At 37.2% G+C, this 12,906-nt stretch overlaps 1 protein-coding gene across 1 annotated transcript in view; it reads right to left on the bottom strand.

Annotated features, from left to right (window-relative positions):
- Window positions 1-11,569, bottom strand: part of LOC107102496 (kelch-like protein 10) — a 13,011-nt gene extending 1,442 nt beyond the window's left edge. The window contains exons 1-4 of the mRNA XM_015401825.1: window positions 11,454-11,569; window positions 7,688-8,174; window positions 3,107-3,718; window positions 2,411-2,560 (exon numbers count right to left, since the gene is read on the bottom strand). Coding sequence (XP_015257311.1) covers window positions 2,411-2,560; window positions 3,107-3,718; window positions 7,688-8,174; window positions 11,454-11,569 — 1,365 coding nt within the window. The remainder of the gene's footprint in view (window positions 1-2,410; window positions 2,561-3,106; window positions 3,719-7,687; window positions 8,175-11,453) is intronic.
- Between the last annotated feature and the right edge of the window lie 1,337 nt (window positions 11,570-12,906).

The following is a 12,906-nucleotide window of genomic DNA, read 5'->3' as shown; positions in this document are numbered from 1 at the left end:
CCTGCCTGTTTCTGTCTGTTCCTGTCTGTTCTGGATCCCTCACCAGGATCAGCTTCCAGCATAACCTCTGGGAGTGCAGCACTGGGGACACTCGTGGTCTGGACTGTTAAACCAGGTAAGTGACCAACCCAGATAATCATATATCAGTTTATCGTGGTCACTTACCTGTGTTTCCTCCCTAGAGTATCTGAGATTGGGCGGTGCCCCGCCCACCTGCCTGCAGTGTCCGCGAGCCACAGCTCCGCTTCAGTTTTTGTTTTATTTAATAAACATTTGAACTTTCCTACTGACTGTCTCTCCTTGAATACTGGGTTCATCGGTCCGCAATTCATGACATGGTTGGACTCGGTGCTGCCCCCACTTGTTTACCACATAGCAAAATACAGATGGTGCAAAGTTAAATTTGACATTCTTGCTATTAGTTGTGAAAATAGAAAAGTAAAATATAAAGATCCTATCGTCCAAAACTGTGGAAAAATTTTCCTTTAATAGGGTAGTGTAGTAAAGCTTCTGTCCTTAACATTTTTTCGTGCCTTACTTTTACTTTTATACTTAGCTTTAAAAATTGTACTTTTACACTTTTACTGCAGTAAAAAGCTTAATTTGATCCTCTAACTTCTACAAAAGTGTTTTTTAACAGTAGGATTTACTTCCACTGGAGTAATACACATTAATACTTTTGACACCTCTGCTGATTATTGTTTGGGGAGCTGTTGCAAAGGCTCAACTAAAAAGAAAACAAAAAAAGCATAAAAAAGTCTGAACCCCATTTTTTATATATTTTACTTTGGACTTATTTCACAGAAGTATCGCCATTTTTTTTTAAATATTACCAGAATAGTAATAGAATAATCTTTTTGCTGCTGTAAACACCAGAGTTTCCCCATTGTGGGACAATAAATGGATTTTCTATTGTATTTGCTGATGAAGATTCTCAGTCATCCAGGTTATAGTCATTCCGTAAAAGTTAAAAAACAATCAACTGGACTTGGTTTGCAAGGTTTGAAGACGTTTCTCCACCTCTCCAGGAAGCTTTCTCAATTCAAATGTCTGGATCTGCAGTGAGTTTGAGTCTTTATATAGACAAGGCCTTGTATCGCTTGGAAACCCTGCAAATTGAAACCGGCGAGTGGGTCATTTGGTTCCATTGTTAGCCTGTAATATCTGAAACCTGTCTATGATTGTTAAGTGTCAGCCGTTAAGGCGGTATTGTTCACCGGCTGAAGAGAGGAGGTACCTTGTTCCTGTCATCATCTCTATAACTGAATTGTATGTTTTTGGAAGCTGGAATCTGAGTCCACCACCTCTGTTTAAAGTTATTGTTTTCTCTCTTAACGTAGATGGCTTCCTTCATGCCCCTCTAATACCACCTTTTTTCTTTATCCAGAATATGAACATTCTAGTCTTTCAAAGAATGTCCTTTGTCCACAAGGTGTAGATGTACTGTGGAGTCTTGTCCAGAGCAGGCCGGTCTTCTGTGTTGGGCCATGTGTCTGTGGAGAGGTTGTTTGGTTTCTCCAATATAAAGATCAGAGCATTCCTCGCTGCACTGAACAGCATATACGGTACCAATCCGCTCATATTCGGTCTGGGGGTTTTATCTTTAGGATGCACTAGCCAAACAAAACCCTTAAACAGAGGCTATTCTATTCTATTATATTCTGTTCTTTATTCATATATTGATTATTTGAGAAACTGGAAATTACTATAAAAATCTCCTCCTTCCCCCAAAGATCAGACGTCATTTAGATGTTGGTTTTTGGGCTAAATCTGGTTGGTTTGTTATTTCCTGGATTTAGTCCTAACAGAGTTGTTGAAAACTGGGCTGTTTGCTTTTGCTCTGTTCCACCATAGTCCAAGCCCTAACTTTACGATCTTTAAAAAGACTTTAAAAAATTACGGCTTTTCACCTTTCATTTATCAACCAAATGTAGACGTTTTTTGGACGTAAATCATGTCGTCTTTTCAACCAGTTTTTGCCCAGTGGGTTAAGCCTTTGATTAAAGCATCTAATAATTAAGCACACAATGGGTGAAATCCTCCACTGTTGAGATCAAATAATATGGTTTCTTGTGTTTTTAATGGCATATAATTAAAAAATAAAAAATAATGCAGATGCTGACCATTACCAGTGAAATTGTAGCTAAGTGTACTAAATAAATGAGAGGATATATAATTATTTTTTAAGTCCTTCAAAAAATGTCTTTTATTAAACTGTAGCCTCAACAATTATCATTTATAAAGTAGTAGTGATATCTGAGCAGTGCAAAGATTTGAGTAGAACAAGCTTGTTGCTTTTCATGTCTGTGAGTGTAAACAGATTGAACAAACCTACTGAAGGACGCTCTCACACATTACTAATGGGATTAAAACATACTGGTGGTGTGTTAGCCCATATCCTTGCACTTACTGCATAAAGAAGTCCTGCATGTGCGATGACTCGTATTCCACTGCGTCTTCTGATCATAGGGGTGATCATTGTCCATTGTCCTGTCTGCAGGCTGTAACACTCCGCTGTCTGCAGAGAACTATGACCATTGAATCCCCCACAGATGTAGATCTACAGAAAAAAGTCAAAAGATTATTTTTCTTCTGCTGTTTCTTAATCATAAAAGAGATTCAAAAAATTCAAAATCAAAATGATTAAAATAAGATTTTAAATAAACACTGTAAAATTAAGCTTTCATTAAAATGACTCTTGCTGGATATTCGATTTTTACTTCTTCACGCATCGTGACGTCACAAACCGGTAGGTGGCATTAGCGTGCTCTGGCAAACATGGATGCCTCCAGTAAAGCAAATTGAAATTAAAATTAGTGTCAATTAAAACACTTATCATTTATTGAACAGTATGTAATAATTTCATATTTAAAGTACTTTCAGAAGTTTGTATTCTGAATATGACCAAACTTTTCCTTTAGGGGAAACAGGAAAGAGTCAGACATGAGCTGAATGAAGTCAGAAATAAATTATTTTACAAAAGAGACCCTTCTGACAATCAAAGAGTTGTAATTTCCGTGTTCATGGTGATGTTCTTGTGAAGTACTGACAAAATAATAAAGACATCAGAATCAACTTTCTTCAATGCTGATCTCTTCTCACTTACCTTGTTGTTAAGGGTGGTGCAGTGTGCATCACTCCTTTGCTCATTCATTGCAGCAATCAAACTCCACTGGTTGATCTCTGGCCGATAGTACTCTGCTGAGCGTAATCTAGTGATTCCATTATAACCTCCCATGGCATATATGCAGCTGTTCAGCACTGTCACGCTCACATAGCATCGTCGGTAGTGCATGGGGGCCACCTCTTGCCAGTTTCTTGTGATAGGGTCAAACTTACACACGCTGTTGAAGTACTCCAACTTGTTAAAGCCACCAATGCTGTAGATAAAGCCATTGAGGAGGGCAGTGCCTTGGTAGGCACGAGGAGGCTGGGATCTGTCAGTCACATTGAGCCAGAGGTTAGCACGGACATCATAAGCCTCAATGCCATTGGTTGGACTTATACCACTCCAGCCGCCGAAGGCAAGTAGGATGGCGGTTGGCAGCCGAGGGCGAGCACAGGGGTTAGAGATACCGCTGAAACCATGTCCGAAGTAGTACTGAACAATTTTAGTTCTAGTGGCAACGGAAAGGAGATAGAGCAACTGGCCTTGCAACATTATGCTAGGCTTTACATTGTCTTTGATGTACTGTGAATCCAATAGGGCCAGTCGGACCTACAGAGAGATGACAATATAAAATACATTAACATGAATTATTTTCTACGCCTGATATTATTCTCTTAAATCTAAGTTGTATTAAATCTTATTGTTAGACATCGATGTCGACTTCTGATATCCTGATCCTAAATAAACTTTTTTTTTATATTTTGCTGCCTGTGTCAGTGTAAAGACATTTCATTAAAGATCCAGATCAATTATACTTTGATCCCTTTGATTGAAGTTGCGTCACAGGCAGAGATTTTTAGTAACTAGTAACTAGTTACATTTACTCAATTACAATTGCTTGGGTAACGTAAAAAAAACTGCTGTACTTCTTCCTTTTACTTGCTTAATATTCTTGTAAAGTATCGCTACTCCTACTGGATTAAAATGTATCACTGTCTTCTGTGAGTCATTTGATTTTGACTTCATTTCAAGATCAGATACAGTAAACTGTAAATATTATCAGTGAGAGTTCTTTTGTTAGGTTTCTGTTTCTGTTATGTTTTTCTTTTGAGTGTTTAGTTTTCTTTTCACCATGTTTTATAGTCCTAGTTATTTGATTATCATTTTGTTGTTATTTCCAGTCTTCCAGGTTTCTATTTGTTGCTCTCTGCTGCCCTCTTATGTTCTCCTTCTTTCCTAGCTCTTCCCCTCTTGTTCTGTGCACACCTGCTCCCAGTTTCCTCATTAGCCCCCTCTTTGTCTCAGTCTCCTTTAAAAAGCCCTCTCTGTTTAGTTCCCCTTTGCTGGGTCCTCGTCAAACACAGTCTGACATGCTCCAAACTCCTTCTCTCTGTGCCTTCCTCGTTATGTTTGTGATTCCCCTGATGTCCCCATGGTTTCTGTTACGTTAGACTTGTTTTCATGTTTTTGATTTTTGGACTTCTGGTTTCATGTTTGTTTGGACTTTGTTTTCCTTTTGGATTTTTGGATAACCAGCCTCTGTTTTCTGTTAAGTCATTATTAAATACACAACAGATTCGCCTCTGCCTCTCTGCCTCTGCTTTTGGGGCAACACTCAATAACCAAATCCTGACATCTTTACTCTGACCCAACATGTGAACAGTTCTCAATGTAAGGATACATTTTCTAAATTTTATTTGGGAAATAATATTTGGTCAAAGTATTTATTCTGCATGAATTTAATGGGTTAATGCAAGTCTACCTGCCAGCATCATTTCTAAACATGAAATCAGATTTTAGTATTCAACAATTACTCAGTGCTCAAGCAGCCTTTTAACATTTTATTTTACTTTTACTGGAGTATTTTCTTGAATGAATATTTTTTAGTTCTACTAGAGTAAAAAAATCTTGGTTGCTCTTTGTGGTACTAAGAAGAATTGTTATCCAAGAAAAATATGAACAATGAGATGTAATGTTTAACTAATAAGTATTAATAACCAACACGTTGCACTGTTCAAGAGTCTGAATCTTTATCATGCATGTTGAAAACGAAAACTGCAGTAATTTTTAAGAAGTAAAAGGAACCAATAAGCCACGCTGAGACATAAACTCTTCTCTACCCACCAATGAACACCGTTTTGAAATCCCATGCTTAAAGCCATCTGTTCTTTTCCCAGATTCAAATTTACTTATTCAAATTTCTGAGTAAAAAGGAAATGCATAGTTAAATTTTATATTACAAAATTTGTTTTCTTTGTTCATATAACTGGACACAACAAACTAAGAAACTTCAAGTTCTCTCTGCCCATATTTTAGATTTAGACGACTTTTATTGTTATTTTTTTTATACGTAGAGTGTAAGACATAATATTAGGTTGTGGACCACCTGTGAACTGGAAAACCAGGAACCAACCTGCACTCCCATCTACTTCATGTGATCATCTGGTAATAATGCAAAGGTTTTTCTAAATGATTATTTTTCTAAATTGTTGTTTTATTAAATTATCATAAGAAAACGAGCTGCACTGGTTTAATAGCCAGACTTGGTTTGTATGAGATGTTTATAAGCATTATACACATTGGAATTGTTAAGTGTTTTATACATTTAATGAAAGAATTTATGTATGTTTTTACAAATTAAATTGTCTTTTGATTGTAAGGGAAGCTAAAATGTAGTCTGTATGTGCTTAAAATGCATATGACAATTATACATAGCTTGTTAATCAAACTGCATGTGTCAGTATATGTATATCTCCTAACATTGAAAGATAAAAACATTGAATCGTGTCACTAAAATCTGTTCTAAAATCATAGGAGTGCACCAGAGGGACTTTACTTCCTTCTGTGATGAAAAAATTGCAAAAAAAAAAGCAAAAGGGTTCCTCTCTTCATCAGAAGATGTTCTCAAAAAATTGAGAAAGCTTCCTGGAGAGGTGGCGAAATGTCTTTAAATCTTGGAAACCAAGTCCAGTAGATATTTTTTGAATTTTTACGGAAGTTTTCAAAAAGGTTCTCAAAAACTAGTGTCTGGCTGTGTGGTTCCTTGACGGGGCCGCCTTTTACAGCTTCTTTTTCTATGTCTGCTTCTGTCTCCTCGAACCCCAGTCGGCCTCAGCAGATGGCCGCTCACACTGAGCCTGGTTCTGCTGGAGGTTTCCTCCTGTTAAAAGGGAGTTTTTCCTCTCCACTGTCACTACAAGCATGCTTAGTGTGAGGGATTGCATTTGAGTCAATGAGTCGATGCAATCAACTGGTTTTCCTTAGATAGAAAACTTTGAATCAATTTGAATGGATGATCTGGTGAACTGGAAAGTGCGTTGAGATGACATCTGTTGTGAATTGGTGCTATAGAAATAAACTGAATTGAATAAAAATAAAAAAATTTCTTGTTGTCGTTAGGACGCCACTATTTTATGTCTCACTGTAAAGCTAACCGCTATGCAAATTCTTTTATACCAACAGCCATTCGCTTTTAATTTCTATATGTGGCTGGTGTGTTTTTTTTTTAAAAAGTTATCTTTTTGCCTGCTTTCTGTGTTTTTATTATGATTAATCTTTGTCCTCAAGCTCCCTGTTACATTTTTCTTTTTTAATCATCTTAATTTTTACACTATTACATGTTCATTTTACCTGTTATTATTCTTTAAATTTTTTTTTATTATTATTATTTGTTTGTGTCTTGTACCCCTCAAACGAATTGCCTCTGGTGGGATTAATAAATTGGTCTAAGTCTATAAAGCCCCTTTCATCATTTTTATGATGGAAGCTGTAACGTAGGAATGATTTTCAATGGTTCTCGGCTTTAACACAGCTGATTCAGATGATTACAGTTCAACAAAATCTGTTTAAACAGCTATGAAGGAAAATCAGCTGTGCTAAAGCAGGAAAACTTCTAAAACCCGCAGAACAGCGGCCCTCAAAGACTGACTTTTGACTAGTGTTGCACGGATCCCATTTTTTTTGGCCCCAATACCAATAACTGATAACTGGCTGTGCAGTATCGGCCTACACCAATACCATACCGATACCTTATGTTTGAAATTGATGTGTGTGTATATATGAAGAACTGCATACTACTGAGATTTTAAAAAATTGCTATCTTAGCTTTGTCAAGCTGCTGCCTACCTTAGTGAAGCAGGAAAAAGACTAATTCAAAGTAAATCCAGTAGAACTTTTTATTGCCTACCTGGAATGTGTGACAATAGTTGGAAAACTTTTTGCTCTCAAAATGGTATTGGTGCCCTATTTGTTGGTACTCACCGATACCGATATCGGTACCGATACTTGTATCAGTATTAGTGCGACACTACTTTGGAGGTGCCTGCTGTAATGCATGTAAAGATTCTGATAGCCCTAGACACAGTACTGCTCTGAAACAGTACAGATTATATCAAATGTAATTCATTTTTGTGATGATAAATTCTGTATTGCAGTGTTTTCCAAATCTTAAAAGGAGGGCAGCAACATTCAAACTTCAGATATGCCTCAATTTCAATCTTAACCAACTCTGACTATACAATACAGGAAAAATCATGCAATTAAAGAAATACAAATGGTAAACAAATGTAGTTACTCTACCTTGGAAAGGAGAGCACTGAAGTGGGTCTTCCGATTTGCAGGATAATGAGAAATCCACCTCAAAATGGCCTCAAACACCAAACTCTCCTTTCTAACCACCAAGTTGTCCTCCTCAATGATTTTAGCAAGCTCTTCTGCCGAGAGGTGCAGGAACTCATTGCACAGAGCGACCAACTCAAAGTGTTGTAAGATGTATTGGTAGATCTTGAAGTTAAGCACAGGTTGACGGCAGACAGTCGCTGTATAACTCCAGAGGCCAATACAGTTTTCTGGGCTGATCAGACCCTCAACGTAGACACAGCAGGCATGTACAACTTTATATAAACCCAACTGGTTTGAGGCAAGGAGAAGCTCCAGGACATTATTCTCAGTGACGTTGAGAGAGTTGGTGTAAACATATTCGATGATGATCTGCAGGATTTCAGCTGATATGCCTGGTATGATGAAGACCTCTTGGTCTGAGCTGTGCACGTTTGTGAAGAGATTACTGAAAAGAAGATATGATATAGATAATTTTTTTTCCTCCTTACATTAAAGCTATGGAGCCATATCAGTGAGAGCTTGCAGCGACTGCATTGAATGTGAAATTTGGCTTTAAAAAATAAAAACATTGCAAATTCAAAATGCCCTCTAGAAGTATAGAGAAGTAAAACATAAAATTCTCAGCAGCAGCATTGTCTTTCAGTGAGAGATTATTTTATCACTGCATTGGGGTGGGGGGGGTGGGGGTCTAAACTAAAGGCTCATGGTCGTCAGTTAGCTTCAGTTGAAACTAAACTTACTGAACTACTGGGTCCTTTTACAGTTAAACCGTTTTGATTTTGTCGATGTTGGCTGAATTGATTGCTCATTTCATTCACCTGGCTAGCTCTACCCTGTTCCTCATCACCCATTAGATCCACCTGTTCCAGTTTCCTATTTAAGCTGATGTTTTCCCAGCCATCAGTCCCAGATTATTTTTGAACTTTTGGTGTTGAGAGTTCTCTAGCATAACTATAGTGTTCTGATTGTCAGATCCTAATCTGTTTTTGTATTTGGACCTTTGAGCCTGCCTGCCCCTGTCTGATTACTTTGCCTTCCTGTCTTCGGACTCCTATTGGATTCTTCCACGGACTGAACCTGGATCTGCCTCTACTTCGCTTGTGGATTATCCCGTCTTCCTTTGTCAGCTCAGATCTGATCGCCTGTCATCTGCAGCCTCTTAGGCTTCCGCTACTGGAACTTCATTGCAGTGTCCACTGTGTTTTTTTAGTTGACCAACTGGAATCCTCCTTTTCTCTGGGCACGGACTGAACTGTCAAACCAGGTTAGTGACTCGCACTTTCATAATGATCCTCCATCAGCTTATCGCAGTCACTAACCTGTAATTCTCTCTAATAGATGTTCCTGCTTCAGATGCTGCCACTCTATATCTATTCGTTCTTTCTTTAAATAAATGCTTTTTAAGTTTTCCACTGTCTGTCTCGCCTGAATTCTGGGTCCTATGTTCTGAGCTTATCACAAAAACATGATAATAACAAAATTAATACCCTTACTTGTGGTTGAGCAACAGCACCTGAGCCAGAGCCTTGCATTGGTTTATGGCAGGTAGATGATGAGGAGTACCGGAAAAATGGAGGGACCCTAAACGAGACTTCAGTTTAGCCCCGCCTCCCAAACGTGATAACAGTGCTAGCTGGTAGTGACATCATAACTGCGGGAACTCTGCAAAGACTCAAATCCTCCCTAATTTATAAATTTTTTGTTGGAATTTTGAATTTTCAGTGTTGAAATATTCAATGACTGACATGACATTCAATGGTTGAAATTTCAATGCCAGATCTCACATTGGATGCCAGTCCAAGCTGGTAGTGATTTAGCTCCATATAAACCTCTTTAAATAATATAAAAAAAACTAAATAAATATAAATATATAGAAAAAACTGAATACGTGTAAAAAAAAAAAAAAACTAATCCGTTTGTGCTTTCCACATCCAAAGAAATTAATTCAGTTATCAAAACCTTGTTCCTTCATATTACAAAAGTATCAGGAAAATTTTCAATAATACAAAGTTTAGACAGTGACTGAGTTTTGAAACTGTCAATTATGCAGAATTAACTCAGAGGCTACTACTTTGTAGGTTTAACAGCCAAAAAAACTATCAAAGGTGATCTAAATCACATCTCATATACAGTATGTATATACAAATATTTCTAAATGTAAAGAAATACACTATGCTTTGTGCTATTTCTCTTCCTAATGATAACGTAAATTTATCGTGATAATACTTTTTTCCAAACAACTCTTGTGCCTCTATGATGTTTATTTATTTATTTAATGCAATAAAAACTTTAAAAATTATAATGAGTATTTTATATGTAAAGGGTAAACCTTTAATAAAAATTAGGAGAAAACAAAGCAAAAGAAGAATAATATATTGCAAGAACCACATTTATTAAGCTTGCTGAGGCCCGTTTGACAAAGCAGTTTTAACAAAGAAAGATTCATAAATGAAATTAAGGCCTAAAGTTTCTAACCTTATGCCTTAATTTCCAGCCTAAGGTTGAAAATTAAGGCTGAAAGTCCGCCCTTACCCCATAATCACTATATGGAGTGGGGACTATATAGTGAACTCAATTTACTGTGACCGTTTGGACAGATGTTTCTCCGCCATTAGTTCTCTGTAGCGCCTGCTGTAAAATTCCAGCTAGTCTGCACTGATGCAGACTCACTATCAAAGGGCTGAATGGTCCACTCGCCTTACCCACCACGGGCTTTTAAACGTCCCTGAACATGGCGGACCCTCTTCAGGAGCGAGCAAACGGAGGGTTAGTGCTTAGGGCTAGTGTTTAGAGGCCGGTTTGGGATTGGGCAGATCAGTACTTAAACTCCGCGTAGGTCACATAACTCCAGCTCATTCGCCATCTTTGTTCTCTCTTGCCGCCACAACAAATCGCACGATGCTTTGGGAGGGGAGCTCTAGCAAAGCATTCTGGGATATATCTGCTCCTCTTGTGATCATCAATCTACAATACTTTCCAAGGTGCACTGTGGGAAACTACTTTTTCGTCTACTAGACATCCGGACACTCGTAGAAAATGTCATAACCTCTATGTAGTGCTCTATAAACTGCAAAAAATGACATATAAATAAGCCATTTCTTCTTAAAATTAGTGCATTTTTTCTTGAATTAAGGATTTAAGTGAGACCCTTTGCCAATGGAACAAGAAAATTTACACTTAAAATAAGAAAAAACAATTGCATTGTCTTATTTCAAGGGCATTTTATCTAGATACCTTATTTTAAGAGTAAAAATACTAATTCCATTGGCAAATCATTATTTACCTGTTCAAATTAAGGGTAAATACCCCTAATTTAAGACATTTTTACTCATTTTGAGATAATTTTTGCAGCGTAGGGGTCAGGGCGGACGTTCAGACACAGCCTCAGAGTTTCTGGTTTCATAACAGGTTTCAAACAACGTTAAACGGCTTTAAGTAGAGCTAAAACAGAGGACACACTAAGCTTATTAAACAAAACCTGCTCCCTACCAGGTTAGCTCTGGAAAGAATGTTTCTATGGTAACAGAGACAGAGGTCGTAAACCCTTTTTGTGAAATGGAAAATCTCGAGTTTCCCTGATTTCGGGTTTAGAAAACATAGTTTCAGTAAACCTGCTTTGTAAACGGACCCCTCTTCTATTAAACCTAAATCCCCATCTAAAACAAAATACAGCATTTCCCTGCTAATCAAACACATACAAAGTCATCTATTTTTTCCAACTTACCGGAAATACTGAGCAAAATCACAGAGGATGAGCTTGTGAACTTTAAATTCGACACCTTCAGCAACAATGACAGCGTCGGTAGTTTTTCCTGCCAAGCGGAGGTCGTTGTACACCATGCTAGGCTCTTCTGACAACTTAAATGTGTAACTCATGTTGAAGTTTGCAATGTGACCATTGAATCAGTTATTGAGTTCTCAGCTTAACTGGTCGGAACCTTAGCAACAAAAAAAATGTTTATCTTTGTAAGGTTCTGTGTCCAGAGCCGGTTACCATGGCAATGAGCCACAGCAGAGATATTAAACAGTCCGCTTCCGTTTTCCTTAACTTTTCTTTCTATGTGAATGTCTTTCTTATGGAAATGTCTAAATCGTTACAAAATAAAATAAATAAGATTGATTGTTGTGTAGAAAGTAATTTGGATAACTCTTAAAAGTATGGGGTTGCATTGCATAAAAACAAAAAACAATTTAGTAACTGGGATTTTGTGTAATTAATAAATCAAATAAAGACAATATAAAGCAATAACAATAAAACAATGATAAGTATTATATTCTTCAGTGTTACGTTATGAAAACCAACAAGAAAACAACAACATAAAGCAAACACTGAACACAAAAATGAAATAACTAAATAACTAAATTTATTTGTATTTTTTGAGCTGGTAAAAAATTTTTTCATGAAGATAGAGAGAAAATATGTAAACAAAGTGTATATTTAGTAATATATTTAACTTTGAACACAAAAGAACCAATTCCTCCGAAATGGGTTCTTTGCAATAAACAAATGGCTCCTTTTCCTGGTCAGTCAGTAGATTTATGTTTAATGAATAAAGCAGATTGGGGAACTGTATGTTTGGGTATAAGCAGTACTCGAGTTCAGGTGGGATGAAGGCATTCCCCCTTCTTATAAAATGATCATCCCCCCATACCATCCCCTGTGACATTCTATCACTGAATGTGTGCATTTCTATTATATATCAGCAGTAATGGCAATACTATTGCTCTTTCTACATTTGGCGGGCTGTGGGCTTATGAGTAGCACACAGCCTGCGTGACATTGTTCTGAACAGCATCACGGCCAAGCGTCAAAGACAACGCCATTTGAGGGAATATGAAAATAAGGAGGGGAGGGAATCTTCGGCAGGTTCCAGGTTCTAAGTTCAACAAATTAAGTGTCAGAAATGATCTAGAATGGTGCTCATAGCAAAATGGGGAATTGGCATCCACTGAGCAGATAAATTATTAATCTCACACTGACTGTAGCACATCGACTGAGACTTATCTCCAAGTAAAATCCTACAAATTCAAATTTCTCTGTCCACCAAAACTATCAGTTTTAAGGCATCAGAATCAGAAATACTTCAATAACCCCAGAGGGAAAAAACTTTTGTTACACGCCCCACAGAAAATTTATATATATATATATATATATATATATATATATATATATATAT

This window comes from Cyprinodon variegatus, unplaced genomic scaffold (assembly GCF_000732505.1).
Source record: "Cyprinodon variegatus isolate N-32 unplaced genomic scaffold, C_variegatus-1.0 Scaffold1263, whole genome shotgun sequence".
Classification (NCBI taxonomy): Eukaryota; Metazoa; Chordata; class Actinopteri; order Cyprinodontiformes; family Cyprinodontidae; genus Cyprinodon; species Cyprinodon variegatus.
Note: the sequence above shows the minus strand (reverse complement) of the source record. Positions and strands in the feature narration are given on the sequence as shown.